Here is a 25707-nt window from a genome sequence, read left to right as displayed (position 1 = left end):
ACAGAGAGGCAGCTAAGCCCAGTAGCCTCCGAAGCATCTCCAGCTGAACCCAGGCCGGGCTCACGATGCAAACCACGGTGGGGCAGGGACGGTCCACGCCCTGGACGGCCCGTGCCTTTTTAGGGTTACTGTGAGGATCCAGGAGATGCTATTTGTCAAGCGCTTGGTGCGGCAGCCAGCCCACACCGGGCGTCCGATGAGCGCGTGTTTCCAATCCCGCGGCATGGGGACGGCCGCCCTGCACAATATTAGACGAGTGCCGAGGCTCGCCAGCCTCCTAAGGGGCGGCACCAGCGCCGGGCTGCGGGCAGAATGCTGCTTTTTTGGCCAGTTACCCAGGAAACAGAGGCATGCAAAATGGCCTTCATCCCTTCCCTGCCCCATGCCACTCTGGAGGGGCTACGGAAGATTAAGGGAAATGAAGCCGACCAGGCTGAACACCCATCTCTGGGCCACCTGGAAGCACTGTTAGCTCTTACAATGTTGAACGCGACATCCTTGCCCAATGAGCTTCGTGGGGAGGCACATACAACAGGGGCTTTATCATGCTCTGAAGGGAGCAGGAAACCTCCCTCACTTCGTGGGAGACGTGCCCTAGGGACAAAGGACGGAAGCAGGACTCGGGGACCCGCCCCGCTTCGCTGCGCCCAGCTAAAAAGCCTCGGCAGGCGCCCCCATCCCTGGTCGCTCGCGCCTGCGCGGAGTCCTCGCTCCACCCCCAACCGCCCCCTCCTCTTCGCCTACTCCAAGCGGCTCGCCTCACTGCCCGAACTACATTTCCCATAAGATCTTGCGCAGCTAACGCCTCATCTTGTGAGGGTGGGTGAGCCTCGAACACACATTACTTCCGCTTCCGGCGGCGAGTCTTTGGTGACTGTGGCCTCCTGGGCTCTGCTGCAGCCGCCGCCCCCGGGACCGAGTCCCGCGTCCCGGGACCCGGGTGAGTGAGGGGTCAGGGCCGGGGCTCTGGGCCGGGCGGAGGGGAGCCGAGCCGCGGCGGGCCTGCCTCAGCAGCTTCCGGGGAGGGAGGGAGGCGCAGGTGAAGGTAGAGCCGCGCGTGCGTGATCTGCCCTGGGCCCGCCCCCTCCGCCAGCGGGCGCGCCCATTGGTCAGTCCCCAGGGGCGTGGCCTGGTAGCCAATCAGTGGCGCCTCCTCCAGGGGATGGTCAATTTGTCCCGCCCCCCGCCCCATGGAGGTGGTCACTGCCCTGCTCACGTGCTCCCTGTGGCTCCCCAGTGCCTTAGCCTCCACCTCCCCTAGCTAGGCATTCAAGGCTCCGCAGGCAGGTCGCAGCATCTCCCCTCTGTCCCGAAGGCGGGGCTGCTGCAGGCCCCCCCCTCCCCAGCACCCCCATCCTAAAGCCTCCTCTTCCTTCTGGGCTCAGCTTAGAGACGTCCTGGTGGATAAAGTCCCTCCACCAGCTCTGGGGCAGCCCCTCTGAGCCAGCTTCTGCACACCAGCTGGTCAGCACTGATTGAGCGCCTACTGTGTGCCAGCACTGGCGATGCAGAAGAGGTACAGGGGGCTACCCCCTCCGTGCAGAAGATGCAGGGAGCTGGGGGGGCTCTGGGCCCCAAATACCAGGCAGGCTCTCCCGGTATGTGGAGGTACCCACTCCACCTGGGCTGCCAGACACTACCAACACGTTTGTTGATTGACTGGTTAAGGGTAGGCTGGTCTTCTTTTGTGTCTCCCAGGCCTGCTGCAGAATGAAGAAATGAATGAAGGAAGGAGTGAATGCACAGCCTGCGGTCTCCATCCAGCCTCAGCCCAAGCTGCGCACCCTGGCCCTCTCCTGGCACCCTGGAGGAGAAGGAGGAGGAAGAGGAGGGAATGGCTCCCGGGTCCCCCCAGGTGAGAAGCCCCCTGTGGAGCCTCAGAGGAGGAGGCTGAGGCTGGGAGCATTTGAACCCAAGTGCCCCAGGGAGATGCCCCCTCTCTTCTCCAGCCCAGGCTCAGTACTGAGCTGGCTGCGCAGGGAGGTATGCCAAGAAGCCCCAGTACCCAGAGTACATCCCTTCCTCGCCTCTGCCTCGTGGCCCTGTGTTTCCCTCAGGGCTTAGCTCAGACACCCCTAGATGAGCCTCTTCCTGTTTCTACACGCACACACACACACACACACGCACACACGCACACACTGCTCCTGGTGTTGCCTCTCCTGAAGCTACTGTGCTTGGCCCTGCATGTGTTTGCATGCACACACAGGGCACAGTGGGGCTCCTCGAGGACAGGTGGTCTCCTGGTGTCGTCTCTGACGCCCCAGCCCCAGTGCAGGGCCCGGCTCAGTCAGTGTTAAGGCAGGGCAGGGACGGCTGTGCAGATGAGAAGAATGGCCCGTAGGGGCCGGGCAGGGGCGCCCGCCCCCACAGGGCAAAGGAGGCTCTGGTCTCCCGGAGGATCAGAGCTGCCGCTGAGAGCGCCGGGGTGTGGTCTTTCAGGAGCAGGTGACGTTCAGCGACGTGGCCGTGGACTTTACGGTGGAGGAGTGGGGCCGGCTGGCCCCTGCCCAGAAGGAATTGTACAGGAGCGTGATGCTGGAGAACTACAGGAACCTGGTGTGCCTGGGTAAGGAGGCTGCCCCGGGAGGCCTGAGGGGTGGCAGAGGCCAGGCTCCAGGTGTTACCCTTGCCCCTGCCCTTTGTCTCACATTCGCTGTCCCAGAAGTCCTGGTGCAGAAGCTGAAGACTTCACGGGGGCCTGAGCCTTAGCAGGGAGCGGACGGCCTCCTGAGAGCACGTGCTGAGGGCCCTTGGAAGCCCTGAGACCCCTGGGCCATTTCGGAAAGGGCTGGGGCTGACTGCTCTACTGCTCCCTGCCCCCAGCACATGCTTGTTTCCACTGAGCAGGCCTGGCAGCGTCCAGCCCAGATGTGATTGGTCAGCTGGAGCGAGGAGAAGGACCGTGGAGGGTAGAAGGAAAAGTCCGGAAAGGCCTTTGTGCAGGTGAGTTAGACCAGCAGAGGCGCGAGCCCCTGGAGTCCCAGTCAAGGCGGTCAGTCTGTCAGTGGGTCCAGGGGGCTCTCCTCAGAGCAGCCCAGGCTGGCGAGTGGGTGGCGGGCTCCTAGTAGGTGTCTGCTCCTCTCTTTTTCCCTCTCTCCTCCCTTCCTCCTCCTTCTTTCTCTCCCTCCCTCCCTCCCTCCTCCTCTCTCCCTCCATCCCTCCTTCCTTCCCTCCTTAGCCTCTTGCTCTTTCCATAAGACCTGTTTCCTTGTCCTTCCAGGTCCAGTGGGGGATGGCCCTTTCTCTGGGCCCAGCTGCCTCCTGGCTCACTGTCTTTCACTGTTGTTGTTTTGAATGCATACGTGAATTTTAAGAAAATGTCTTTTGTGCTTCTACATCCTTTTTTGCTCTTTGTCTTTTGTTGACTTGTAAAACTCTCCCATACGCTTCCTGCTCTCCTCCCATGCTGCCATCCCCTGGTGCAGACCCTCATCCCTCAGGCCTGGACTACTGCAGTGGCTGCTGGGGGTCTGCCTGCCTTGGTCTCTCCCCCTCCAGTCCATCCTCCAAAGGGATTTTCCTGAAGCACAAGTCTGATCATGCCACTCCCCTCCTCCGTAAACTCCAGGGGCTCCCTGTGGCCTCCAGGAGCAAATACACAGTGCTCTGTTTGGCGTCCTGAGCCCTTCCTAACCCAGCCCCCTCCTCGTGTCCCCTCAGCCATGCACTTCCATCCGGTGACCCCAAACCCCTCCACGTCTCGGCTCCTGCATTCTCCCTGACTGTCCCCTGCCTGGAACACCCTCCCTCTTCCACCAGGCTTCCTCTAAGTCCCACCTAAGATCCCCCTCGTTCAGGAAGCCTTCCCTGGCCTCTCCTAATACTGGGCCTTCTCTTTGCTGCGGATCTCCTGTTTGTCCTGCCTAGAGCTTGTCTGTACACATTTGTTTGTCCATGGTAAGCTCCTTGAGGGCAGGGCCCTTGTCTTCCTTTGTCTCTCCAGCACTTCTCATCCCCTGATGCAGGGGGCTGGGCAGGGGAGGCCGCTTAGTCCCTGTGGGTCAGCGTTACTGTCCTCCTGTGCGCAGCTTCTGTGCTCTCTGCACCAGCATGCAGATCACACCAGCCTTTCTCTGTCTCTTTGAACACCACGCATCCGTCCATCAGCTCCTGTGGGGAGGCAGGTATCCACCATTCTCACACCCATTCTATGTATGGGTTCTGGGGTGTCATTACTTTGTGTGTCCCTAAAGTGAGGTGTAGCCTTCACAGGCCAGCCCTGCCCGCTCTGGATGAGCCCCCGTATTGGGGCCGCGTCCACCGTGGTCGGACCTTGACACAAGACGGGGGTCTGTGGGCAGTGCCTGTCCTGTTTTCTGCCGGTCTTGCCTTCTTGGTTTTCCTGATGACAGTGTGCTTTGTCTGGCTCTTTGAAGATCCGATTTTGTCATGTGGTGGTGCCTGCTGGCTCTGTCACTGGGGCCCTTTTCCATTGTGGCCCAGGGTGGTGCTCCTATGGCTGGGCATGCCCTGGGTTTTCAGGTTCATGCAGTTCAGCATATTTTGTTAGAGAGGGACCTTTTTCTTTGACCACCTTGGGGTATGGGCCTCCTGTGGGGAATGGCGTTGCTGGGTCAGCGATAGTAACTTTTCTCATGTAATTGCCCTGCGTTTTTTCAGAATTATGGGATCGTTTCACAGCTTTGCCAATGTTAGCATGGGCCGGCCTTCCCAAGGGCCCTTCGTCACTGGCCCTTCCCATCCCGTGTTTGATCGTGTTGTGAAACCTTGGAGTTTTCACTGTTCTTAATAGTGATGCGGGACAGTCTTTCGTAAGACTGACAGTTCTTTTCAAAAACATTTGTTCATGTCCTTCGGACATTTATTTGCCAAGTGGATCGTGGTCTTGTAAATTTTTGTCATTTACTTATATATCTTGAATAATAGATGCTTATCAGAGGTACGTGAAGGAAATATTTTTCCCATTTGTCATTATTTCTAGCAACATTGTCTTTGTGCAAAAGCCTTTTTAAAAAAAACAACTATAGTCATTTATTCATTTATTTATTTATTTATTTTAGGTCCTGAGTGTCAAAATCAGAACTTATTTATTTGAAGAATTTTTGTCAAAGAATTTTTTTAAGTTTTCAACATTCAATTTTATAAAATTTTGAATTCCAAATTTTTTCTCCCTCCCTCTCCTCCCCCTCCCCAAGATAGCATGCAGTCTGACATAAACTATACATGTACAATCATATTAAACATTTCCACATTAGTCATGTTGTGAAAGAAGAATCAGAACAAAAGGGGAAAATCATGAGAAAGAAAAAACAAAAAAAAGAGAAAATAGTCTGCTTCGATCTGCATTCAGACCCCATGGTTCTTTCTCTGTGTGTGGATAGCATTTTCCATCATGAGACTTTTGGAGTTGTCTTAGATCCTTGTATCACTGAGAAGAGCCAAGTCTATCAGAGTCAGTCATCCCACGATGTAGCTCTTAACTGTGTATAGCGTTCTGCTCACTTCACTCTGTGTTCATGCAAGCCTTCCCAGGTTTTTCTGAGAGCATCCTGCTCGTCATTTTTTACAGAACAGTAGTATTCCATTACATTCATACAGCACAACTTGTTCAGCCATCCCCCAGTTGATGGGCATCCTCTCTGTTTCCAATTCTTTGCCACCACAAAAAGAGCTGCTACGAATATTTTTGTACGTGTGGGTCCTTTTCCCATTTGTAGGATCTCTTTGGGATACAGACCTAGAAGTGCTATTGCTGGGTCAAAGGGTATGCACAACTTCATAGGCCTTTGGGCATAGCTCCAAGTTGCTCTCCAGAATGGCTGGATCACTTCACAGCTCTACCAGCAATGCATCAGTGTTCCAATTTCCCACATCCTCTCCAGCATTCATCATTTCCAAAGGCCTTTTGTTTTGTGTTTTGTGATCCTCATCTGTCTGTTGCTTGGTGACGACTAATTATAGTTGTGAAAGCTCTTTCTGCTTGTTTATCTTTAGTATTTTTATGATGTCACCTTCAGAATTTAGATCGACCGTCTCATCATGTCTCAGTGTGTTGTAATAATAATGATAGCTCCCATTTACATAGAACTTTCGGGGTGTTCACGGTGTTCTACACAGACCCTCACAACAAACCTGCTGGGTAAGTGCTGTTAATGTCTTCATTTTACATATGAGGAAGCTGAGGCAGACAGTGGGTAAGTGACTCGCCCAAAGTCACACAGCTAGGAAGCATCTGAGGCCAGATTTGAACCCAGGTCATCCTGATTCTAGGCCCATCTGGCTGCCTCGAGGTTACACAGCATCTCAGGCTGGTTTCCTCCTGTTTTCTGCCAGACTGCCCCTCAGTTCTCCTAGACCTTCTTTTGGTTGAAGGAGTCCTTTCAAGAGGCACTTATTAAGACCTGCTGTGCCAAGCACTGTGCTGAGGACCGTGGACCAGCCCCTGCTCTGAGGGCGCCCTCAGTCTGACGAGAGAGACCACGGCATCTCCCCGCATGCTCCCATGGTGTTAGCACGATGTTGTCAGCAATGTCATTGAACACTTTCAGTGAGGACAAAAATGGCATCATGGTCAGCTACGCCACGCTAGTATGTTATCTAACTTGAAAAGGCTCCAAGCAAAGACCAAAGTGGAGGGAGAGTTGGTGCGTGACTTTTTGTTTGCAGATGATTGTGCACTCAGTGCAGCCTCTGAAGCCGAGATGCCCCTTCCCTTCCCTCAAGATCCAGCTAAGTCCCGCCTCCCTCATGAGCACTTTATCAGTGAGCCCGCACTAGCAGTGCCTCCTCCTCAGAGCGTGGTCCGTCTTCTCTCTACGCATCCTGAACGCACGCACACAGCCCTGCTTCTCTCCGTTGGTGACTGGGAAAGCACGAGAGCATCGTCCATTATCGAGAACCAGTGCAAACACGCCGTCATGGCACTGACCTGCAATGCTGATTAACTTCTCCAGGCAGCCCAATCTTGCCATGATCTTCCACAACCCCTCATGATTGACAGAATTAAAGGTCTTGGTCAGATCCACAATTTTGTATATAGACTCTGTACTGCTTCTGGCATTTCTCTGGGAGTTGTTGGGCAGCAAACACCATATTGGCTGTTCTTGGCCCTTTCTGAAGCCACACTGGCAAAGGATCAGCCTGTTAAGGAGGACCCTGGCAAGAATCATGCCAGATTGTCACAGGACAATGTATTTCCCTTTCCTTTGTACAGGTGAATAATGAAGATACCCTTGAACTCCTGGGAGATAAATCCCTCTTGCCATGTAGCCCAGAACATTTCCGGCAGGTTTGTATGAAGAGTGCACCCCCTGCCTTGGAATAGAATCAGCACCAGACATTTTACATGGGAGGAGCCTGATGGAATGCAGACCCTTTTTTTGTTGGACCTTCAGCTAGGGAGGGATTGACTTCAATCTAAGGTATGCAGTCAGTGGCTTCAGCATTGATTGATGATGGTCTATGGAAGTGTTCAGCCCATCTCTCCAGGATCGTGTCCTTATCACTAATCGACATGGCTCCATCAGCACTGAGCAGTGGAGATGCGCCTGAGGTCCTTGGCCCATGAATAGCCTTTGGGGCATCATAAGAGCATTTTGGATTATTATTATCAGCATAAAACTAAATGCCATCTGCCTTCTTACTGAGCCAAGAGTCCTGCATCTCTCTAAGCTTTCCTTATACTTTTGATAGAGTTAAACTTCTGTAGAGGCAGATGAACTATCCTGCTGGTAAACTCTGTGGAGTTTTCATTTTTCATTTAGCAGTTTCTGAATTTCCTCATCATGTTTGTCAAACCAGTCTTGATGTTTGCAAGTGTTGTGACCCAGATGAGCAGATGCAGTGCTGTCCACCAAATCTCTGGAAGCTGCCCACTCCTTTTCCGCCCAGCTGTGTGTTGGCTCAGCTTTCCCTCCAGGTTAGCAACAAACTGTTCCTGCTCAGAGAAGAGTGCTAATCTGTTGACATTAGTTTGTACTTGATTTTGCTGGTGGGTGATTCTTGGTGGTAATCCTAGCTCTTTTGCCCTCCAGAATGTCATATTCCAAGCCCCCCCCCTTTAATGTAGAAACTGCTAAAGCTTGTGTTATCCTGCTGTGTTTCCACACTACTTGAATTGTGTCTTTCCAGGGGCTTGCAGTACTTTCTCCTTGACCTGGGAACTCTGGAATTAGGCTACAGTATTCCTGGGAGTTTCCTTTGGCGATCTCTTCCAGGAGGTGATCGGTGGATTCTTTCAATGTCCATTTTACCCTCTGGTTCTAGAACATCAAGGCGGTTTTCCTTGATAGTTTCTTCACAGATAACGTCTGGGCTCTTCTTTTGATCATGTGCAGTCTGTCCCCTCTGCCTGGAATGCTCCTCCTCCTCCTCCTCCTCTCTGCCTCTTAGGATCTCTTGTTTTCTCCTACATGAAGCCCTCCCTGATCTCTCCACACCCCACCTAATTTTTGTGCCTCCGCCCCCCCAGCAGAATTTCCCTTGTGCTGGTTTTGCCTTTTCCTCTGTCCATGGTGTCTCCCTCCATAGAACATCAGCTCCTTGGGGGTGTGCGCTGCTTCTTGGTAGCACAGGACCTGGCATGTGGCAGGTGTTGAATAAATACTTGTCGATGGACTGGTTTCGTCTCATGCTCCTTTGTTGTGGTGGTCGCTGAGAGGGGCAGAGAGCAGTTTGTTTTCTTTCTTTGAATCCTTTGGCCTGTTTTTATCCATTTATATTGTACTTGAGAAAATCCTAGGTTAGCTTTTGTTCTTACTCTGTGTTATTCTAGTACATTTCTGGCATTTTCCCTTTATGTCTTTTAATTAATAATTTTTTCATTCTTGCTTGGCTCATCTTAAGGTCGACTCATTGTTTAGTGATCCTTAAAAATGTTGTTGAGTATTTCCAGACTTTCTGCCTCTCCGAGGACAGTGTCCTCTGGTTTTCTGAGGGTGATATCTGCTAGGAGCTCTCACTGCTTCTGGGAAGACCTGATCCCATCTTAGAGCCAGGCAGAGGGCTGGCCAAGAGATCTCCCGAGAACGCCCACAGGACTTGAACTCTTACTTCTCCCAGGACTGCGGCCCACTGTGGGAGGTTTGTACCGAAAGCTGGTGGGCCTCTTCATATTCTTAAGGAGAGGAAGTTTGCCTGGAAATCACAAGAGAAGTGCTCCAAGGAGGAAACAAGAAAAAGATTAGAGAAGGCCATGCTCACTTCTGTGAGGAAGCCATCTCCTTGAGACCTCTGTAACTGAAGTGACGCATTGGATGGCTCAGGGAAATTTAGCACGTTGTACTCTGAGGCCTGCTGGTGTGTACATGCCCGTGCCTCAAGTGGGAGGTCACCCTGGATGGTTGGAGAAGAGAAGAGTGACCCTGCAGCGCCCTCTGTTGACCTGACATCAAGGAGCCCTCTTGTCTTTCCAAGTCGTGTGATAGGACATGGTCTAGATGAAGGCCATCCCTCCTCAGAATCATCGGTCTGACAGCCACTTCCTGACTTTCCTGTGGAGCCCACAACACCCCCAGCGACAAAATCTGTGGCCTCAGAGGTCAGTTGATGAAAGGGCAATGTCTCTTGACAAAAGCAGATGAGTTCCTAATGCAAGGAGGCAAATTTGAGATCAGTAGATAATGTTGAAATCCATGGCTAGAACAGGGTCCTGTCTGAGATATGAGCAAGTCACCTGACTTCCCACGGCCGATATGGCATTGACTGACCTGCTTCCTTACCCCAATGGGAATAGCTTTTTTCAAAAGGAACAAAATAGGTAAAATCAAAAGCTATGTGGTACCTATTTAATACACACTGAGTCATTTAATAGGTACTGAGAGTACCAAGACAAAAGCAAAGCGGCTGCTGCCCTCATTTTCTGCCCCATCCCCTCCAGAAGTCCCCCCGACCCAGGAAAAGCCTAGCGCTCCTCGGGACTGCACCACTCACTTTTCACTGCGCCACTTCCCACCCTGCTGCTGTAAACATTCCCTCCCTTCCTCCTCCCATCCCTTGGCTTTGATAACTGGAATGAAATGAGTACTACCATTAGGAATGCTTCTTGACTTGATTAAATGACTGTTGCTGCTGAAAAGGGCCTGTCAGTGGACTGCTCCGTGGCTTCACTCACGGAGGAAGCTGGGTGTCACAGCCCTGACCTGGAGGCAGGAAGACCTGAGTTCAAATACAGCCTCAGACACGTGCTGGCTCTTTGACCCTGGGCAAGTCACAGCCTTTCACTGCTTCAGTTTCCTTGGAAATAACAGCACCGTTCTCCCAGAATTGTGAGGATCAAGTGTGATGTTTGTAAAGTGCGATGCCAATGTTAGGGCACTGTGTAAATTCTAGTTCTTAATAGTGATTTCGCAGACCAGAACTCCCTTCTCTGACCATTGAGCTCCCTGTATGTGTATGTGGCAACTACCATTTACATAACTCAACAGAGCTGTTCTTCAAAGGAAGATAGAGACCAGCCAACAGAGCTGTGAGAGAGTAGATGTGGTAGTACCAGGTCTTAAACTAGATGATAAGGCTACATGGTACTGTCTAAGAAATGCAAAGTTAGATCAGTGGCATAAAATAGATATACAATACATAGTACTAAATAATTGTAGTAGCCTTGTGTTTGACAAATGTAAAGATTTAAGCTTTTGGGATGAGAATTTATTATTTGGTGAAAAATTGTTGGGAAAACTGGAAAGCAGTCTGCCATTGACCAGTATCTTACACCACTTACCAAGATATGGTCAAAATGGATACACAACCTAGATATAAAGGGAAATAACATCAGAAAATTAGAAGGACATGGAACATATTACCTAGCAGACTTATGGATAAGAGAAGACTTTACAAATAAATACAATAAAGAAAATTGTGAGGTGTGAAGTGGGTAATTTTGATCAGTTAAGTTAAAAAGGTTTTTTACAAATAAATGTGGTCAAGATTAGAAAGAATGCAGAAAATGGAGGGGGGGATTTTATAGACAGTTTCCTAGATAAAGATCTCATTTCTCAACTATATAGAGAACTTTGTCAAATTTATAATAATATGAGTCTTTCCACAAATGAGAAATGGTCAAAGGATATGAACAGGCAGTTTTTGGATAAAGAAATCAAAGTTATATATAGTCATGTAAAAATGCTCTAAATCATTATTGATTAGAGAAATGTAAATTAAAACAACTTTGAGATATTTCAAACCTATCAGATTGGCTAAAATGATAGAAGTGGAAAATGACAAATGTTTGAGGGGATGTAGAAAAATTGGGACATTAATACACTGTTGGTGAAACCATGAACTGACCCAACCATTTTGGAGAGCAACCTGGAATTATGCCCAGAGAGTTATAAAACTGTGTATATACCCTTTGACCCAGAAGTACCACTAGTAGGTCTGCTTCCCAAGGTGATCAGGGAAAAAGGAAAAAGAAAACACTATGTTCTAAAATATTTAAAGCAGCTTTCTTTGTGTTGACAAAGAACTAGAAATTGAGGGAATGCCCATCAATGGGGAATGGCTAAACCAGTTGTGATATATGATTGTGATGGAACGCTACTATGCTATAAGAAATGATGTGCTGATACCACTTCTAGGTCTGTATCCCAAAGAGATCATAAATATGGGAAAAGGATCTGCATATACAAAAATATTTATGGTAGCTCTTTTTGTGGTGGCAAAGAATTGAAATTGAGGGAATGCCCATCAATTGGGGAATGGCTGAACAAGTTGTGGTATGTGAATGTAATGGAATACTATTGTGCTATAAGAAATGATGAGCAGCCGGACTTCAGAAAAACCGGGAAAGACATATCTGATCTGATGCTCAGTGAAGTGAGCAGAACCAGGAGAATATTGTACACAGTAACAGCCACAATGTGCATGACTAACTTTCATAGACTTGGCTTATTTCAGCAATGCAAGGATCTAAGACAGTTCCAAAAGACTCATGATGGAAAATGCCATCCACATCCAGAGAAAGAACTATAGAGTCTGAATGCAGGTTGAAGCATATTATTTGCTTTCTCTTTTTGTTTCTTCTTTCTCATGGTTTTCCCATTGGTTCTAATTCTTCTTTACAATATGACTAATATGAAAATAGATTTAAAATGAATGTAAAAAAAATGATGTGCTGGTTAATTTTAGAAAGACATGGAAAGACTTGCATGAAATAATGAAACAGGACTAAGGAATGTTGTATACAGTAATAGCAATATTGTTCAAAGAATAACTGTGAACAACTTATTTATGTTATTTTGAATATTATAAATACTCAAATCAACTACAAAAGAACTGTGAAGGGAAATGCTATCCACCTCCAGAGAAAGAATTGATAAATAGAAGTATATATAATATGGCTTTATACACACACACACACACACACACACACACACACACACACACACACACACATATATATATCTGTGTCTAATGGTGACCTTCTCTAGTGTGGGGAGGGAGGGAGAAAAAAATAAAACATGCATAGCAGAGAACAAAAGAAAACTCAGAAGGGGGCGCAGAAAAGCAGGGTAGCTTTGAAAACAATGTGTTTGGTATTTATTACATAGGTTGTTTTTTAAGTATACAGTATGAAATGGCAATTCATGGTTCCATCTTGAATCTTCATTTTGTGTTGGCCTGTGTATGTAGAAATGTTTCCTTTTTGTCTTTTTGTACTTAAATTCAGAAATTTTTTTTGAAGGAAAGAGGTGGTCACAAAAAGCCAACCTGGCTTGATGAAGAGCATACTCTCTCTTGTTCTCCACACATTCACTTTTTGACAGGGTTACTGACCCGATGGTGGAGGGAATGCTGCAGATTTGGTTCATTGACATTTTAGCCAAGCAGTGGATGCAGTGTGTCATACTCCTCTCGTGAGATGACCTGGAGGGTCAGATGATAGCACATTTAGATGGGATTCAGGACTGGCTTAGTGACTGGACTCAAAGTACTCATTGAAGCTTCAAGGTCAGGTTAGAGGAAAGCTTCTGGTGTAGCCCCCCAAGATCTGTGCTGGGCCCTGGCTGTTTGACAGTTATTATCAGTGACTTGGATAAAGGCAGATAGCTAGTTTATTAAATTTCCATATAACCCAAAGCTAAGAAAGATAGTTAACACACTGAATGATAGGAAGAGGTCTTGACAGATATTGGGCTGAATCTAATAAAATGAAATTTAAAAGGGCTAAATCTTAAAGTCTTATACTTGGGGCCAAGAATTTAACTTTGCAAGTACAAGCTGTACGAGATGAGAGTTGATAGTACTTTGAGAAAGATCTACGGATTTTGGTCAACTGCATGCTCAATGTGAATGAACACTTGTATGGCAGACAAGAAATCTCACGTGACCTGTAAGAGGCATAGCTTCTGGAGATGCAGAGGTAATGCTCCAACTGTAGTCTGCCTTTGTCATGCCATATCTGGAATATTATGTTTAATTCTGGGCAATGAGCTTCAGCAAGGGTTATGATGCAATGGAGACTGTCCAGTGGAGGACCCATGGTATGAGGAAGAGCATGGCAAGGCCATGCAATAGGGAGACCAAGTAAAGGAGCTAGGGATGCCTCAGCCCAGAGAAAAAAAGACTTGGGAAAGATGAGAACTTTTCAGTGATCTAAAGGCTGCTTTGTAGAGAAGAGGTCAGTTTGTTCCGCTTGAAGTCGGGCATGATCGGGAGCCACTGGGGCTTAGGAAGGCTCTGAGGCTTGATCTTGGGGAAGAGCCCTTATGGTCAGGTTCCAAAGTGGAATTGGCTGCCTGTGGAGGCAGCACAGTGAGTCCCACTTCATCGGGAGTCGTAGAGCAATAACTGAGTGATTGATTGCCCAGGCTGCTTAAAGAGGGGATTTATTTTCAGGTTTGGGTTGGGCAGTATGATGGCTGCAATCTCTTTCATCTCTGAGAAGTCTGTAATTCATGCGTTGAGCCTCCTCTTTTACCTCCTAATGCAAAAAACCTTCTCCTTTTTGTAAGTTTAGCTTTCTTCACCAGCCTCGGCTCATTCCAGACTTTAACAATCCTAACATCACTCTTTCAGGACATTATGATGTTTTTGTATTTTATCTACACCTGGGTAGCATGGTGGATGTGGGCATCTAGGTGGCACCAGAGTGCATAGAGTGCTGGGCCTCAATTCAGGAAGACTCACCTTCTTGAGTTCAGATCAGCCTGAGACACTTACTAGCTGTGTGACCCTGGGTAAGTCACTTAACTCTGCCTCATCTGTAAAAACTGACCTGAAGAAGGAAATAGCAAACTACTGCAGTATCTTTGCCAGGAAAATACTAGATGCAGTCGTAAAGAGTCAGACGCAACTGAGATGACTGAACAACAAAAGCACAGTGGTCAGAGCACCAAATCTGTGTTCAGTCGCTTAACCACTGTCTGCCTCAACTGTAAAGGGGAGTCACAGCAGCACCTCTCTTGGGGGGCTGTTGAGAGGATCAAACTGTGTTTGTAAAGCGTTTAGTACGATGCCTGGCATGTGGTGAGGTGATAGATAAGTGCTTATTCCCTTCCCATTCTCCTTGCATCTGTCTTCCGTGCCTGTCTTCTACTCTTCCCTGAGGGTCCCCGGCTGCTCTGTGCATCCATGGGTCTGTTTGGACAAAGTTCCTTTTTCACGTGGTACCAGATTTAGAACTGGCAGGGAGCTTAGAGCTGTCAAGTTTCATCCCCTCATTCTACAGAGAAGGAGACTGAGGCACGTAGCGATGACGTGACGTTCCTGAGTCACCTGTAGGGTCTGAAGTGCTCTCACCACTTTGCTGCCTTTGTATCAGAAGCGTTTCTTTGTTTTCTGAGAATTTCATTGAGCGTTTTGGGCTGAATTCCCCACCGGGATCTGACTTATCTCCTCTCTGAACCCTTGAAATATGCTCTCCCCAAACTCTGTCTTTCCTCTTGTTCTCTATCTAAACATGCCTAGATAATTATCACTTGGCCATTGCAGAGAAGCAGAAACCCACATTCAGTGCAAGTCACTGCAGCCTTTTCCTAAGTGTTTCCAATTTGTGGAAGAGAGTTCTTTAGCTATTTTTCATAGGAACCAAACCTCAAAAGAATTAATTCTTTACATTATTTTGCTTCATATTATATAATTATTATATTGAACCGATACTGGCCCTCTTTGGAGTTTCCTTTGATTTCCTCTGGTCTGGCCATTTAGAACTATTCAAAACCAGTATATTCACGTGGTAGAGAAGGACTGTGGGGTAACAGAAAGAGCACCTCGCTGCCTCACAAAAGGCTACAGTAAGCTTCTGTGTGAAAAGCTGCTGTGAGCAGGAAGAACACCAGGAGCAGTACGTAGTTATAAAATGACACGATTGTACTGACTCACATGTGTAAGCCTTAAAGGCTGGGAATTGCTTTCTTCACAGCAATATTACAAATATCAGGTTGAATTATTATTGGTTCTGCAGTTTAAAGTTTGACAGTTTTATAATGATGATTTGATGATTGCCACTATTTATATAGCACCTTAAAGTTTATAAAGTCCTTTGCAGCTATCTCATTTTATCCTCACCACAACCCTGGAGGTGGGTGCTGTCATTATGACCATTTCACAGATGAGAAAACTGAGGCAAACAGAGGCTAAGTGACTGAGAGTCACATAGCTAGAGTCACGTGGCTGACACTGGACTTGAAATCAGGTCTTCCTAACTACAGCTCCAGAACTCAAGCCACTGACTTGTCTAGGTGCCTCAGTTTTTCTTGGTGAAGGAAAAAACTACATGTACAACTTTGGGAGCATGGGAATTTATGTTTTTAATTTCTTTCAGATCAGAAGACAAGCAATGGAACCCAGGAGATAACTACAAAACAAGGCCTTTCTATCGAAGAGTCATCCCAAGAAAGAATCAAAAATGACATTTCCTATGTCTCTCAGTTGGGAGAAACTTGGAAGTGTGATGTCGTATTAGAAAGACAGCAGGACAATGAGGAGAAATATTCTGGACGATTAAAAATCACCCAAAGGAAAACTCTCAGTAAAGTGAGAGGCCAAGAATCTAATACATGTGGAAGAAGCTTCAGTTTGGATTCAGTCCTTTTTCCACATCAGAGAGTATCCTTAGGAAAGCATCTCTGTAAACATGATAGACACAGAAAGAGCTTTAGGATATATTCAGACCTAAGAAAACGTAATAGACCTTATTCAAAGAAGATTTTTCCTAAGTATAATGAATGTGAGAAACCTTCCAGTTATAATTCAGACTTGGTTGAATATCAAAGAATCCATGCTGCAGAGAAACCTTATGAATGTAATGAATGTGGGAAGGCCTTCTGCCAGAGTATACAACTTAGAATTCATCAGAGAATTCATACTGGGGAGAAGCCTTATGAATGTAATGAATGCAGGAAGGCTTTCAGCCAGAGCTCACAGCTCATTCAACATCAGAGAATTCATACTGGAGAGAAACTTTATGAATGTAATGAATGTGGGAAAGCCTTCCACTGGAACTCACAGCTTATTCAACATCAGAGAATTCACACCGGAGAGAAGCCTTATAAATGCAATGAATGTGGAAAGGCCTTCCATCAGAGCACAGTACTTATTCAGCATCAGAGAATTCACAGTGGAGAGAAAGCTTATGAATGTCATGAATGTGGGAAGGCCTTCCACTGGAGCACACAACTTACTGTACATAAGAGAATTCACACTGGAGAGAAACCTTATCAGTGTAATGAATGTGAGAAGGCCTTCCGGCGAAGCTCACAGCTCACAGAACATCAAAGAATTCACACTGGTGAGAAACCTTATGAATGTAATCAGTGTGGGAAAACCTTCCGCCAGAGCTCACAGCTGAACCGACATCAGACAATCCATACTGGAGAGAAACCTTACGTATGTAATGAGTGTGGAAAGGGCTTCCACCAGAGTGCAGGGCTTACTCAACATCAGACAGTTCATACTGGAGAGAAGCCTTATGAATGCAATGAATGTGGGAAAGCCTTTAGCCTGAGCACACGACTTGCAGTACATCAGAGAATTCATACTGGTGAGAAACCATATAAATGTAACGAATGTGGGAAAACCTTTCGCCAGAGTGCAGGACTTACTCAGCATCAATCAGTTCATACTGGTGAGAGAGCTTATGAGTGTAATGAGTGTGGGAAAGCCTTCCGACAGAACTCACAGCTTACTCGACATCAGGTAATCCACACTGGAGAGAAACCTTATGAATGTAATGAGTGTGGGAAGACCTTCCGCCAAAGCTCACAGCTTACTCAACATCAAATAATCCATACTGGAGAGAAACCTTATGAATGTAGTGAATGTGGGAAGACCTTCCGTCAAAGCTCACAACTTACTCGGCATCAAATAATACACACAGGAGAAAAGCCTTATGAATGCAATGAATGTGGGAAAGCCTTTCGACGGAGCACAGAACTTACTCGACATCAGACAATTCATACTGGAGAGAAGCCTTATGAATGTAGTGAATGTGGGAAGGCATTCCGCCGTAGCACAGGACTGGCTGAACATCAGAGAATTCATACTGGAGAGAAACCATATAAATGTAATGAAGTGTGGGAAGGCCTTCCGCCTAAGCATTGGACTTACTGAACATCAGAGAAATCATACTGGAGAGAAACCATATGAATGCATTGAATGTGGGAAGTCCTTCACCCTGAGCACACAACTTAATCGACACCAGCGAATTCACACTGGAGAGAAACCTTATGAATGTAATGAATGTGGGAAACCCTTTCGACAGAGAGCTCACCTTACTCAACATCAAACAGTTCATACTGGTGAAAAACCTTATGAATGTAATGAATGTGGAAAGGCCTTTAGCAGAAGCACAGGACTTTCTGAACATCTGAGGATTCATACTGGAGAGAAACCTTATAAATGTAATGACTGTGGAAAGGCCTTCCGATTGAGCACAGGACTGGCTGAACATCAGAGAATACATAGTGGGGAAAAACCATATGCATGTGAGGAATGTGGGAAGGCCTTTAGCCTAAGCAAGCACCTTACTCAGCATTACAGGATTCACACTGAAGAGAAGCCTTATGAAGGCAAAGCTTTAGGAATATAACAAAGTGTGAAGGATATTGGTTAGATTACACACTTTGTGGGAAATTGGATAACTCGAAGTACAGGGAAATCTTATAGATTGATTAAATCCTTGTTTAATTTCCCCCAGTGGCTGCATCTGATCCTTCCCCTCTCAGTCTCCAGCTCCCTCCTTCTTCCAACTCCCCACACTTATAACATAATTTCTGCTCCTAGTTTGCTGAGAATATCGTGGCAGTCTTATTGGAATTTGCTTCTTTAATTCCATTTCTCAATAGCTCTTAGACTTGCCAACTATTCTTTCTTCCTTGCTAGTGTCACCGAAAAGATCTGCCTACTCTTTATTAAAGCCGTTCCTTTGCCTGTGCCTTTGACAGATTGCCTCCTGCTCACTCCATGGTTGTCTTCCAGCAGCCTACTGTTCTCTGACATGTATCTCAAACCCATACATTGGCTGTTTCCTAGCTGACTACAAAACATAGTCAGGTATTCCCAATTTATTGTGTCCCCAGTCATGCTATTATCTCACCTGTTTTCTCCCTTTCATTGCCAAACTCATTTAAAAAGTTGACAATAATAATAATAACTGACATTTGTAGTGTTTTAAAGATTATAGAGTGTTTGTTCTATTGCAAAGCAATTCTTTGATCAACATTGTGAAATCAGTGCCTTGTTATCTGTATTTTACAGATGAGACCATGGAGGCTTTGAAAGGTTCAGTGAACTGCCCATTGTCACACAGCTGTTCTGCCTCCAATTCTTTATCACTCACTATCTCAATGCCATGCAATCCATTTTCTGGCCCAACTCCTTTACTGAAATAGCTTTGACAAGTCACTGATGATTTGATGAGTAAATACAACAGCCTTTTTGTTCAATCCAAATCCTCCTTTACCTCTGTGGACTATTTGACATAGTTATCTGTCCTTTTCTTCTGTATACTTCCTGCATCATTTTCTTTGTGATACCATTCTCTTGGTCAATAGTAATAATAATACATCTAAACTGCCAAGCACTCATCCTACAAGTCGGTAATGCAAGTATTGTTGCTTCCATCTTAGAGCTGGAGAAACTGTTGCACTGAGGAATTAAGCCATTTCCCCACGAGCAAACAGCCTGTGAGTGTCCTGACTCCAAGTCGGGATAATGTAACCTCAGACTGTATTAAGAGAGACAAAAGATTCAGAAATTCAGTCCCTCTGTCCTCTGCCATGGTCCATCCACATCTGGAGTATTGTGTTTAATTTTGGGCACCACAGTTTAGGAAGGACATTGATAAATGGAGTGTCCAGAAAAAAGGAACCAAGATGATGAATGACTTTTGAGTCTTTGAGAGCTAGTTGAATGACTTTTAGTCTATGTCTTACGAGAACTAGTTGAAGGAACTGAGGGTGTTTAATTTGAAGAATATTGAAGAATGACATGATACCTGTCCTCAAGCATGTGAAAGGCTGTCATGTGGAAGAGGCATTCAGTTTATTTTGTTTGGTTCCAGAGGTTGGAATGAAGATGTAAAGAATCAGATGTAGGGCGGATATAAGGAAGAACTTACAATTAGAATAATCTATAGGTAGAATGGATTGCTTTGGGAATTAGTGGTCTTCCCTTCATTAAAAGTCTCCAAGCAGAGACTAGATGACCACCTTTCAAGTACATGATGAAAGGGATTATTTTGGGGTATTGGTTGGACAGATATCTCTGCGGTTCCTTCCAGTTCTGAAGACCTATGATTACACTACGCCCCTCTCTAGAGGTTTCTGACAAAGGTTGGATTCCTCCTGTAGGGTATGATAATAATCGATAGTATTTATATAGTGCCCTACTAAGTGCCAGACATTGTCCTAAGCATTTTACAAATATTATCTTATTTGATCTTCATGACAACCCTGTGAGGGAGATGCTAGGGGCTTGGTGAACAAATGTCTCCTGAAAGAAAAGACCACCTGTCACTGTAAATGACCACATGAAAAATGATTCAATCTCAATCAGATCCTCAGAATAAAGCAATTAGAGATATAAAATGCCATCTATCATCCACCAAACTAACTAGGTCATTTAAAGTGATAAATTCCAATAATGGTGTAGCCAGAGTAATAAGCACACAGTTCCATTGCCTGGTAAGCTGGGGGTGGGTGTTTTCTGCAAAGCTATTTGGCATGAGCTATAAAACCATCCATACCTCTTTGGCCCAGTGACTTGTCTATGAAGACAGTCAACCTTGAGGATATTTGTGATGGGGGGTGGTGAGGTGGGAAGATACCTGCTGCTATAAAATTATTCTTTGAAACACAATTCATGAGAATAAAAACCTGGAAACAACCCATATGTCCAAAGATTAGGGAATCAGCTGGGCAAATTAGTACATGACTGTGACAGTGATGCTATGAAGAACACAGAATTGTGTGGGAAGCCTTTCATAAAGGGAAGTTAGTGAGAAGGAAACAGAATCTGAATAGCAATGCACACACTGCCAACAACTATGTAAATAATAGCACCACCCAGGCAAATGTGCAGAAGCAAAGAGAACTTTTGAGATGCTCTGTGGTAAACATCAAGATGTTTAAAAAATAAACTAAGTTTCACGTGTGAACAGTCATTCTTATATTGAGTATTTTGTTGATACAGTGTAGAATAAAAATTGTTTTCCATTGAAAATGTAATGTTTAATTTGAATAGTCACTATAATACCAGGTTTTCAGAATAAGGTTAAAAATGCTGAGGAAAGGACCCCAGATTGTCTTCACAGTACTGCTGGCAGGCTCCCCTGTTGATATCAATTCAATTTAATGAATATTATTAAGTGCCTTCTACCTGCAAGGCATTATTCTAATCTCAAGGCTTAGCCCAATTCTTTGTGACATTGACTCTGAGGCTACCAGGGAATGCTAAATGTGTGTGTTATGGGGGTTGCCTGGTCCCTGGGCTAGGTGATGATTCATCACCTTGCTTTGTTCCTAGTACCTTCAGTGAGATTCACTCAAGGCTTTCCCCAGCCCCTTTTCTATTAGCATAGGTTCAAGCCCTAGCGATGGACCCAGGGAGGAGCTGGGAACACCCAGTAGGCTGTGGGTATGGAGAAGGAAAAGAAAGGCATGGGGAGACCCAACAAGAGATAGGGGATTTTCTTTAGGAAATGACCATCTTAGGGTTGTTTCCTTCCCTACTGCTTTTAGACATGTCCATGTTCAAAAAGCCCTCCGTTCATCCTTCCATTCCTTTTAAGTATCACTAACCATCTTCAGCTGTCGTCTCTGCCCTTTGTGGCAGAATTCCTTGGTCTACAATAAAAGTGGTGCCTCCACTTTCTCTCGTATTCAATTCTTAACCCTTTACAATCCATCTTCCAACCTCATCATTCCATTGGAATTACTCTGCAAATCTATCAGTCATCTCTTAGTTGCCAAATCCCAAAACCTTTTATCTATCTTCATTCTCCTTGACACTGTGCAGCCTTTTACAGTGTTAATCACCGTCTCCTGGATATTCTCATCTCCTGGTTTTTCTACCTCCCTGAATGCTTCTCAGTCTCCTTTGCTGGATACTTTTGCAGGTCACCGTAGGTGTCCCACAGGTTTCTGTCCTAGTGTCTCTTCTCAATCTACTTCAATCAACTTGGTAATCTCATAACCTCCATGGATTTAATTACTAGCTGTATGCTGATGACTCTACCTATCCTGCCCAAAACTCTGCTAATCTCCAGTATCACATCTCCAACTGCCTTTCAGACATCTTGAACTGGATGTTGAGAAGACAACTTAAAAATCAAATGCCCAAGGCAGAACTCATTACATTTCTCCCTAATCCCTGTCACTTTGACAATGAATGCAAACCAGTAGGAAACCCTATATTTGAGGGAAACCCCTAACTTCTTACCATCCTTTATCCTCAAATTCCTAGCCGTCTGCCATTCCTATTTCACATATTTGTAGCTGCTGATTTTTGCCAATGTATTCTCAGTAAGTTAAGGGTCTCTAACAGGGCCCTATCTCACAAGTTTTCAGCTTCATTAACCACTTTTTACTCCTTCCTTCCATTCACAGAAGAAAAGTGATCTGCTTCTTGCTGAAGCAAATTATTTTTCTTGTTCCCTTGATCCCATCCCCATCTGCATATTCTAGGACTTTACTCCAGTAACCCTTTCTCATGCAGCCCTCACCTATCCCTCCCACTGGCCCTTTCTTACCTATGTACATACTGAAGTCTCCCCAGTGTTAAGGGAAAAAGACTATTCCTGACCTTCCATCCAGTACTGTCCTTTCTCCCTTTCGTTGAAAAAAAAAATTGAAAATTCTTGTCTTTCTACTTTTTTCATATCTTCACACCCAACATCTGAACACCTTGCAATTGAGGTTCTATCGCAACCACTTTAAAAAATTAGCTCTCTCAAAAGTCTAATTTTAAGACTTCAAGCAAATGGCTGAATGTAATATTGTCTAAGCTCAGCTCTCTTCCACCATGTGGCAGAACTAAAGAACAACCAGATATAACACTGTGTAGGGGGAAATCATTAGCATAAGTAGCAGAAAGACAATAATAAAAATGATTCAGTAACCCCAAAGAGACTATAATACAGGGAGTAACTATTGTGCAGTAAAATAAAATAATTTGAAGATTGTAAATGAGGAGAAAGGTAGTACAACTAGTACAAAGTCCCTCAAAATATGAGAACAAGGGAAAGGACCTCTGAAATAGTTTTAGAAGGGCAATTTTTTTTAAAAATTGAAAGAGTTAATAAGGATGGAAATTAATGCAGAAATCTGAAAGATATCCAAAAAGACACCAAGGAATAGGTAACAAAGCATTTGGAGAATTCCTCCAGAACTGCTGATTCTCTGAAAAACTGAACCACAGATCTGGAACTGGAAAGCACAACAATGGAAGGATTCCAGAACAAAGTAAGTCTTCTTGTAAGAATAACTGACTTCTCTGGAAGAAGACAAAATGCCGAACGATAATCTGAGAATTGTAAGTCTTTCATAAAATCATGATAAAATTCCTAAAAATCATCCTTCAGTAAATCAAAGATGAAAACTGCCCCAAACCCCTAAAAATAGAGGGTAAGGCACAAATCAGTAGCATCCATAGGTTGCTAAAAGAGAAATCTGAAGTTTAGCTGCCCCAGAAATGTGCAAGTCAAGCTTCAGAACTTCAACATTAAACAAATATTATAGAAATCATCCAGAAGAAGCATTTTACATTTTCAAAGAAAAGCAATCTAAGTTCCATAAGACCATTCCCTGTTCACAAGAAATGGGGGAAAAAAATGAAATTGATCATCTGAAAAGCAAAGCAGATTAGTTTGAGCCCCAAAATAACATCATGCAAAGTTGAGTTTGACTATCAGTGAAAAAAGGTCAATTTTAAGCAAAAAAAAAAAAAGGGGGATTGGAATTTCTTTCTGAAGAAGCTGGGAGTGAACAAGACATTTGACATGTACACTCATCAAAGAAATTTAAAGAAGGTAAATCCATGACAGGTGGCATAGAATAATGAATAGAAGGCTACCCTAGGAATTTGAAGCCTTCAGTTCAAATCTTGCTTCTGATGATATATTTTTCTGTATGATCATGGGAAAGTCACTTGGTCTGAGTGTCACAGGCAACTGTATCACTAAGGTTTTTGTTTAACTACTGATCTGTATCTTTGGAGGAAGTTCTGTACAGTGATGAAATCACAGGTTAAGGCTAAAAAAAATTGCACATAACAAGAAGACATCAAAAAAGTTTACCTAAAGCTAAAGAAGACTAAAACAAAATAACTGTGGTGGCCTTTTTTCTTAAGTAGTTCCTCGTGGGACTACTATAGCCCACTTCCCCATTTCTTGTGACACTGACATCTGAATTTCTGCCTGTAGAAATAAGTCTAAGTGATGGATTGACCCCTTTATAAGAATGGATACATTTATTACTGTATCCTGGAATTGACTCAGGCAATGCCTCAGTTTGAGAGATTCACTTGTTAAGTAGGAAAAAACACTTGTATTAGTGTAATGAACTAAATAGAAATAAAAATAAAAATATAAACATTTGCATGTTGAGTTTTCTTTGAAGAAGTTCCTAACCACTTGTAACCTCTTAGCCAGCCTATTATTAATGCAATAGGTATTTTTCTTCTTTTGTAACTTGCTAGAAGCCTTATTGGTGCTGAGATGTTCCCCTTCCCATTCCCCTGTTTCTCCCCTGCACACATAAAAATAGCAGTAGCTTTTTCTGTACTCAATCTCAGGATAATTATTAACATCTGCTCTCTGAGGACATGCTTCCCAACCTGAGATAACAACATCTATGTCTCAAGGTGTGTCTCATCTTTAAGGGAATTATGAAAAGTTACCCAAGACGCACCTTCCACCCAGATAATAGCTGTATGTGTCTAAGACTGCTGGGCATGTTGAGTTGCCTTAAAAATCACTCATTTCAGAAAAGACTGGCCATAGGCTCAGCTACATGTATCCTGGTCAGTGGGTGGTCTCCAAGTCTTCGAGGCCAAACTCAAAGGTGAGAACTTGCCTTCGGAAGATGGGAAATGAAGCCTTTTCTCCAGAAGAGAGAGTAAATCAGGCTCCTGTATCACTGCTGAAGAAGCATTGTTGCCAAAGCTCACTGTTGAAAGATAGGAAAGACAGAGCTAGAATGTCATTGACTCTAGGGCATTCTTGAAAGGAGTTGCAGTTCAGCAATCATCATCATTTTGGTGCCCAGCAGCCTGTGCTAAATTCTTCAGTAAATCTCACTTGAATATGTAAGTTATTGTGTAGTGTTGGTTTTTGCTTTTATTTCTTTAGTGGCATGATAGCGATACCACACAACTCATCCTTTTAGAGAGCTTTGGCTGCTATACAGAGGATCAGTAGAACATAAAACCATCTTAAAGGAAGTTTGAAATATTTAAGGCATGCGTGACTCAGGTACTGTGTGGGAACATGCAGTCATTCACCAGTGATATTCAACAATGGACCACATCTTTGCCATTTCATAATGAACTGAAATAATATATTATTAACATAAGAACCCATTGTGATTGTTGATGACCAAAAAAATGATTCCATGAAACAGATGCTGCTTTACCGGCTTGTTTTTGTAGTTGTTTTACAAAAACGCATCTCCCATCTGTACTCAAAGACCATTCAAGATTCCTTGGAAGACAGAAAAAAACCAAAAAGACTCCTACTCAGTAGCCCTCCAGTGGTAAACATTAGAAGAGGCATGGAGCAGAGAGCTAGGCTTGCCCAAGGTGTTTGCCACCATGTAGGAGATTGGTGCAAAATTCAGGTTAAAGAGGGATTTCATGGGGAGATCCTTGTGGGGCTCCGGTCTGTAGAAAACAGCATGATGATTCAACCAAACCCCAGAAGATGGCATAACCTTCTGTATTTTTTTGTCTAAATTTATTTATTTTTAGTTTTCAACATTCACTTCCATAAGATTTTGAGTTTTAAATTTTCTCCCCCTCCCCCACACAGATGGTGTACAATCCAATATAGGCTGTACATATACATACCTGTGTTAAGCATATTTCCCATTAGTCATGATGTAAAGAACAACTAGAACTGATGGGAGGAACCATGAGAATGAAGCAATGAAACAAAACGACAAAGGAAAAGGAGAATAGATAGTCTGCTTCCATCTGTACTCAGATTCTATAGTTCTTTCTCTGGGTGTGGCTATGGCATAACTTTCTGGAAGAAATCTGTAAGACAGTAAGGGAATTTGGGAGAAAAGAAGATCTTTCCCAGATGTGGATTGA

The 25707-nt window shown here is 44.8% G+C and overlaps 1 protein-coding gene across 1 annotated transcript; it reads left to right on the top strand.

Moving 5' to 3' along the window:
• The first annotated feature begins 1191 nt into the window (after nt 1-1191).
• LOC110201739 (uncharacterized) lies at nt 1192-23995 on the top strand. The gene is given in 5 exon segments (XM_020977590.2): nt 1192-1855; nt 2440-2566; nt 2848-2943; nt 15722-17469; nt 17471-23995. Coding segments are annotated over 5 exon segments (2604 nt in total). The 5' UTR covers nt 1192-1738; the 3' UTR covers nt 17987-23995.
• Nucleotides 23996-25707: the final 1712 nt, after the last annotated feature.

This window comes from Phascolarctos cinereus, unplaced genomic scaffold, assembly GCF_003287225.1.
Source record: "Phascolarctos cinereus isolate Bilbo 61053 unplaced genomic scaffold, phaCin_HiC Scaffold_4;HRSCAF=312, whole genome shotgun sequence".
Lineage (NCBI taxonomy): Eukaryota > Metazoa > Chordata > Mammalia > Diprotodontia > Phascolarctidae > Phascolarctos > Phascolarctos cinereus.
This window is presented reverse-complemented; position numbering and strand designations above follow the sequence as displayed.